Source organism: Physeter macrocephalus, chromosome 8 (genome assembly GCF_002837175.3).
Source record: "Physeter macrocephalus isolate SW-GA chromosome 8, ASM283717v5, whole genome shotgun sequence".
Classification (NCBI taxonomy): domain Eukaryota; kingdom Metazoa; phylum Chordata; class Mammalia; order Artiodactyla; family Physeteridae; genus Physeter; species Physeter macrocephalus.
This window is the reverse complement of record NC_041221.1, coordinates 96,294,846-96,302,751: the sequence shown is the minus strand read 5'-3', so window position 1 is coordinate 96,302,751 and position 7,906 is coordinate 96,294,846. Positions and strand designations below refer to the sequence as shown.

The following is a 7,906-nucleotide window of genomic DNA, read 5'->3' as shown; positions in this document are numbered from 1 at the left end:
CCGCTACATGTAAAAAAATGAAATTAGAACACTCCCTAACACCATACACAAAAATAAACTGAAAATGGATTAAAGACCTAAGTGTAAGACCGGACACTATAAAATTCTTAGAGGAAAACATAGGAAGAACACTCTTTGACATAAATCACAGCAAGATTTTTTTGACCCACCTCTTAGAGTAATGGAAATAAAAACAAAAATAAACAAATGGGACCTAAGGAAACTTAAAAACTTTTGCAAAGCAAAGGAAACTATAAATAAGGTGAAAAGACAAGTGGGAGAAAATATTTGCAAACGAATCAATAGACAAAGGATTAATCTCCAAAATATATAAACAGCTCATGCAGCTCAATATTAAAAAAACAAACAACCCAATCAAAAAATGGGCAGAAGATCTAAACAGACATTTCTCCAAAGAAGACAGACAGATGGGCAAGAAGCACATGAAAATAATTCAAAAAGAGTCATGTACCACAATGTTCACTGCAGCTCTATTTACAATAGGCAGGACATGGAAGCAACCTAAGTGTCCATAGACAGATGAATGGATAAAGAAGATATGGCATATATATATATATATATATATATATATATATATACACACACACACAATGGAGTATTACTCAGCCATAAAAAGGAACGAAACTGGGTCATTTGTAGAGACAGGGATGGACCTAGAGACTGTCATACAGGGTGAAGTAAGTCAGAAAGAGAAAAACAAATATCGTATATTAATGCATATATGTGGAACCTAGAAAAACAGTGCAGATGAACGGGTTTGCAGGGCAGAAATAGAGACACAGATGCAGAGAACAAATGTATGGACACCATGGGGGGAAAGCCGTGGGGGTGGTGGGGTGGTGGGATGAATTGGGAGATTGGGATTGACATATATATACTAATATGTATAAAATAGATAGCTAATAAGAACCTGCTGTATAAAAATAAAATAAAATAAAATAAATAGGGAGATGGGATTATTTGTTCTCTCTTAGGTCAGAGACTATCCTTCCAGGGCCCACTTAAAGTTTGAAGTTTTGTTTTTATCAAGACGGCAGCACTTCCTTGTACCTCCAGCTATGCTGTATTAATCAAAGATATGATGACATCATCAACTGTACTTAGTGTTTTAAATAATGAAATTGTTGTTGTAACACTCCAGTTAGACTGAAATGCAACTGGTATGCTCATATATTTCAACTGGCCTTATAAGTTGTTACCACACAACAGAAGGGCAACTTGGAAATATGTATTAAACCACAAAAGGTAACACAGTCTTCATTTTTGAGATGCATTCCTATGAAATAGTGCATATAATGAGAAAGCATTTAAGAACTCAAATTTTATTGAGGCATTTTTTTATAGATACAAATGGTAAATCAAGTGTCCAATAGTAAGAAAGATTAAGTCAATTAGTGCATACATTAAGTTAAAAAAAAGGTAAGATATAAAAATCATGTGCACAATATCAACCAAGTAAAAAAATATTTTTAAAAAATGACTAGAAAGAAATAATCATGAGAGTAGTTACAATAGGGTAATAAGATTTGTTCTCCATCTTCTGGATTTTATGTAATGTGGATATGTTATGCTTAAAAATTATTTTTTTCAATAGTAACATTAATAATGATAACTAACACTTATATAGCACATAATATGTGCCAGGCATTATTCTAGGTGCTTCATAAAAATGAGCTCAATTAATCCTCACATAACACTATAATGCAAGTATAATTACTCTCTCCATTCTATAGCTCAGGGAAAGAGGCTCAGAGAGGTCACATAACTCACCTAAAATCATATGACTGAACCAGGCAATGTGGCTCCAAAGTCAGACTGTTACTAAGCTACACTCCCCTCTCAAAGATATAGGATTGAACAACAGATCCAAATTCAAACAAGAAATGTTCCCTTTTCCATAAATCTAAAGTATCACTAATGGTTCCTGCAGAACCCAAGAGCCTCATGTTTTCAGGATGTAAATTAAGAGGATACGTGGTGTAGCATTCAGTGGTATTTAACAGATGGTTAGAAACTACATTTCAATTTCTTTTTATAGACTCCTTGTGGGTCAGCATATACAATCTTTGCATTTTATTATCCCCCCACAATCATAATTTCTTGCCCTATTTTCTCATTATCAAAAAATGTATACTATGTCTACAGGACATTTTGTAATAATTATTTACTACAAATCTGTCTCATGAATCAACCTTTGTCATGCATAAGAATCATCTGGGGTGCTTATTAAAATGCAGTCGCCTCAGCCCACCCCTAGAGAGTAGACAGCAGAGTATACTTTAAGAAACTGATCTACTACTTCTAACAAAATATTTATCTAGGATACAAAAACACAGCATTCGCTATTTTCTACCACAACTGCTAGCATATTCAGTGCAATTTTTTATACCTTATTTCACATGACTAAGAAAGACCAGTTTTATGCATGATACATAGAATCAATCTCACCTTAGTCACATTTTGTATAGGTGTCTCATAGAACCAGCTCAGAGAGCTGTGTACATTGGAAAGTGTAATCTCCTTTCTGCTGCTTGGTCAGATTTTTAGAAAATATGCTGTTTCTAATTTCATTTCAGTAAAGTGTTAAATATAGCCAAACCTGATTTCTTGTCCAGTAATGATACGGATCGATACTTTGAATAATTTCCTTCATCAGTGACATAGGATAGTGGAATATGCCATAGAGAGCTGTAAAAAGAAAATACTGGAAGATTAGCACTCTTTCTAATATTTCAGTCAGTTACACATAATTTGTTGGGTGTTTTTTTTTTTTTTTTTTTGGCAGGAAGGTGATATTTTTCAAGCTATTCCCAGAAAGGGTTAATCTTGTTAGGTTTCTTAAGAACTTATGATTACAAAACATTTAAAAATACTTTAAACTGAGGGTGCAAAAGAGATAGCGGGGAGAGAGAGACGGCACTCACCTTGCATCTGAAGGCTGAATTTCAGGCTTCATATTTAAAGAAAATCTTTCTTGTTGCACCAGAAGTTCCTTTCCTTTTCTTTGAACAGTCACTAAAGGAAATCCTTTCTGCAGGGTCCAGGTTTTCATCATTTTCCTTACATCTAGTGTTTTGTTTGAGACCTATTGAAAAAAAAATAAATTATTTTTGCTTAAACAGTCTGAAAATTTTATAGTACCTTTCCCTCTTTCTCTACCACATTCTATGGAGACTACATTTAATGGTAATATAAAAAAGAAGCACAAATGCTGAGTTGAATTTACATTTTTACTCTGCTGTATAAAAATAAAATAAAATAAAATAAATAGGGACATGGGATTCTTTGTTCTCTCTTAGGTCAGAGACTATATAATTGAGCAAGTGCTAAGAGGAAAGTAACCTAGAATACAGCTAAGTGATAACTAAAGAGAGTGAGAGAGGAACTACGTTGAAAAAGCAGCACATATGCTATCAACCAACTGAGTGTTCATTAAAATCCCTGAGAAGATATAAGCACTCCTTCAGGTCATAATGCTAACATTTAGAAGGTATGGATAATGATATGCAGTCTAGAATCAGAAGCACTGCTACTCACTCCTGTGAATCAGCTAGGTCCAGATTTCTCTGTATTCCCCAGACCCTCTGCTTTCACAAATGTTAAAGTTCATCTTTTAGAGAACTCATCGTGTGGGAGTGCCTGGGAGCCAGAGCAGCGGCAGCAGAGGAGTGAAATATAAATAGGTCGGCTGCCTGGACTTTAGGTCTCTCTAGAGAACAGCAGTGAATGTTTTTCATGGTCACATACCCCTTTTTCCTATAAAATACATGAATTTATCTACAAAATCTAGAATTCAGTGTAGAGGTTCACAGACCCTCTAAAGCTCACTGTCCCTAAGACATCTGGTATCAATGATTAAGAAGCAATTTTTGAACTATCTCTTTGAAGCAGGTGAGCTAAATTTACGATTCAAGTTATTTTTCTAGATTACCTATGGATTTGCAAGCAACTCAAATCATCAAGTACTTAAAATGTTTTGTAATATCACGCCACTAAGGCAGGCCTTACACCTCAGTCGACATACACCTATTTATTTAAAGCCGAAAAGGATGGAGAAAATCTTCCCAAATGCTTTGTGATATTAACCTTATGTTTCTCATGGCTCTGACCTATTTATTTCTGGACAACAGGTTGGGAAGAAAACAAGCTTGCCCCAAAGCAAGGCACTTCTGGGTCTCTGAAACAGAACTGAAATGAAGAGTCCAGTGCATAATTTGATGTGGATGCTGAAAAACCTGAGGATAATGTTAAGGGGCTAGGTCTGGATAGGAAAACACTGTGATGCAAAAGTTGAAGTCAGTGAGGAAGGCAGAAATATATTCTAAACGTCAGGAGATAATACAATGAGTATAAAATAAATAATGTGGCTTTCATTTGAAATGCTACTACCTGCTAAGAGGAAAAACAATGATTTAGAAGCAACTCTTAGGTAATAAGGACTGATCCTTCTCAAAAAGAACTCAGAGAGTAGGGAAGATATATCTCCTGGGAAAAGGGTTAACAATTAGAAGATACCAAATTTCAGATAAGGCAAGGGAGCAGAGAGAGCACATGGAAAAGATCCAGAGCAGGGGTTCTTAACCCAGGATCCGTAAAACTTTGAATCTGTGTGTGATATTTTGCATATCTGTGGTTTTTGGGGGGAATATGTCCAGAACTTTCATCAAATTTTCAAATATGTCTGTGATCTTCCAAAACATTAAAAACCATTGATCTAGATCAGGGTAACAAATTCAAATGCTTATAAGGGCTATGCCGTCAGCATATGTGCACGATGCAGGCTGGGTTCACACACTGTTATGAAGCATAACTTGTAACTGATTACACTGCTTGTTAGAATTCTAGGCACAACAAAATCCAAGCAGCAAAATGATCCAAGGGCAGTATGGAGCCATGGCAGCCAGACTGTGATACATCATCTAATTTAGAGGAACATGGCCACAAAAGATAGAAGGATTCATAGGGCAGAGTACAGAGCAAAAAATCATGAATGTAAGGTAGAAAGACTGCAAAAACATAAGGAAAGGAAAAGAGATTTTTGAAAAAAAAAATCAAATAATGAAAACATAATAATATACACTAATTCAGAAAACAGAACTTTCTTACAAAGTAGGAATGGAGACTAAGATATAGACTAAAGATGCTTACACAAGGCCTCATGCAATTTTTTCAACAATTAAGACCAGGACTTCCATTTCATGACTTTTAATTCTGTGCTCTTATTCATAAATATTTATATACTAAGCTCCATTCCCCTCTCTCTTAAATAACTATCCTTGGTACCATAGCTTATTTACATACTTGATAAAAACATAAATAGAAGAACTCCTCTCTTCTTAGTTTAAGAGCTAAATAAAATATCCAGGTCACTTACCTCATTAAAACTATCCCACAGATCATCACTGTGAATGGATGCATAGCTATGATTATGCAGGTAAAGAACAATAGCATGTTGAAATACATCTTCACTAAGGTAAGTTTTCAGCATCAACAACAGAGAAGCTCCCTATTCAAAAAAAAAAAGCAAAAAAGGGAAGAAAATAATAGAATACAATAGGTTTATAGAGATAAGAATCTAAGATTCAAAATACAATCACTGTAAGCAAATACTTTCATAACCCAGTGATAATACACTGTTATTTAGTCCCATATAACCAGTTGTGTACTATGTTGAAACTGTCTTAAAAATTATTTTAAGAGGTTTGAAAAATAATTAATGGAGTAAATTCCTATTTGCACTAATTCTTCTATGAGCCATTTTGTGTGGTCTCTCAGTTACTCACTGTTTCAGTGTTAGTGTTAAAAGTTAAGTGTTTTGGGCTTCCCTGGTGGCGCAGTGGTTAAGAATCCGCCTGCCAATGCAGGGGACTCGGGTTCGAGCCCTGGTCCGGGAAGATCCCACATGCCACAGAGCAACTAAGCCTGTGTGTCACAACTACTGAGCCTGAGCTCTAGAGCCTGTGAGCCACAACTACTGAGCCTGCGTGGCACACCTACCGAAGTCCGTGTGCCTAGATCCCGTGCTCCGCAATGAGAAGCCACCACAATGAGAAGCCCGCGCACTGAAATGAAGAGTATCCCCAGCTCACCGCAACTACAGAAAGCCCGTGCGCAGCAATGAAGACCCAACAAAGCCAAAGATGAATAAAATAAATAAATAAATTTTAAAAAAAGTTAAGTGTTTTTATATACATATATGTTTTTAAATTGGGGTATAGTTGCGTTACAATGTTGTGTTAGTTTCTGCTGTATAATGAAGTGAATCAGCTGTATGTATACATATATCCCCTCCCTCTTGGACCTCCCTCCCAACCCCCCATCCCACCCATCTAGGTCTCCACAGAGCACCGAGATGAATGGATAAAGAAGATGTGGTACATATATAAAATGGAATATTACTCAGCCTTAAAAAGGAACGAAATTGGGTCAATTGTAGAGACATGAATGGACCTAGAGTCTGCCATACAGAGTGAAGTTAAGTCAGAAAGAGAAAAACAAATATTGTATATTAACACATATATGTGGACTCCGGAAAAATGGTACAGATGAACCTAACTGTAGGACAAGTATAAATATATTTTTAATTTAAAAAATGCCAAATTTTCTGTGGCATTCCCCACCCCTATCTCCAATGCTTAAAGCACACTGCTGGAGACAATAAAGTAGATGAACTCTCAAAGGTCTCTTTGCTAGGGAGTACATTAATTTCAAATTTTAGTATGTCATGCTGCTGAAGTTGTTTTCAAGATCTCTCTTCTTCCTGCAGACTCACTTCAAATATGTTTGGAATATATGAATGTACGTATAGGGTAGTAAGCATACACCAAAAATTCAGAGTCAGACATGGAACTGTTAAGGCCACACTATACTCACTGATGCACGTCATCTTCTCCAGTCTTAAAATAACCACCTCCTCTGTGAAGCCTTCCCCGATTTGAGACACAAATCGTATTTCTCCATATTCAAAAGCAATTTATACCACACTTCCTGCATTTGCTATAGATATATTTTTATTTCCTCTTCTAGACTGTAAGTTAATTTAGGGAAAAACTGAAAAGCTCAATTCCTATGACTAAAATAATGCCTGGTACAGAGGAGGAACTCAAATACTTTTTGAATGAATTTCATTTCTGAAAAAAATGTAGCAATGTTAAGTCATCAAGATTATCAGATACACATAACTGAACTTAATACCTACTACTTAATACCTATTACTCTCTTATTTCTGTATCACACTTCAGTGCTACTATAAATTTAAATGCTCATTCTTTTTTTTTGGTTTTTAAAAAAAAATCTTTATTGGAGTATAATTGCTTTACAGTGTTGTGTTAGTTTCTGCTGTATAACAAAGTGAATCAGCTATACGTATACATATATCCCCATATCCCCTCCCTCTTGTGTCTCCCTCCCACCCTCCCTATCCCACCCCTCTAGGTGGTCACAGGCACCAAGCTGATCTCCCTGTGCTGAGCAGCTGCTTCCCACTAGCTATCTATTTTACATTTGGTAGTGTATATATGTCAATGCTACTCTCTCACTTTGTCCCAGCTTACCCTTCCTGCTCTGCGTGTCCTCAAGTCCATTCTCTATGTCTGCGTCTTTATTCCTATCCTGCCCCAGCTTCCTCAGAACCATTTTTTTTTCTCTAAGATTCCATATATATGTGTTAGCATATGGCATTTGTTTTTCTCTTTCTGACTTACTTCACTCTGTATGACAGACTCTAGGTCCATCCACCTCACTACAAATAACTCAATTTCGTTTCTTTTTATGGCTGATTAATATTCTGTTGTATATATGTGCCACATCTTCTTTATCCATTCATCTGTCGATGGACACTTAGGTTGCTCCCATGTCTTGGCTATTGTAAATAGAGCTGCAATGA

General features: G+C 35.9%; 1 protein-coding gene across 4 annotated transcripts in view; it reads right to left on the bottom strand.

Moving 5' to 3' along the window:
- The window catches only part of LNPEP (leucyl and cystinyl aminopeptidase), a 108,505-nt gene that overhangs the window by 19,568 nt on the left and 81,031 nt on the right, over window positions 1–7,906 (bottom strand). For all 4 annotated transcript variants that reach the window (XR_008618089.1, XR_003680998.2, XM_024121286.3 and 1 more), the window contains exons 9-11: window positions 5,396–5,527; window positions 2,946–3,106; window positions 2,621–2,709 (exon numbers count right to left, since the gene is read on the bottom strand). Coding sequence is in view for 2 of the 4 variants with exons in the window: in XM_024121286.3 (XP_023977054.1) it covers window positions 2,621–2,709; window positions 2,946–3,106; window positions 5,396–5,527 (382 nt within the window). In the remaining 2 variants the exon portion in view is untranslated. The remainder of the gene's footprint in view (window positions 1–2,620; window positions 2,710–2,945; window positions 3,107–5,395; window positions 5,528–7,906) is intronic.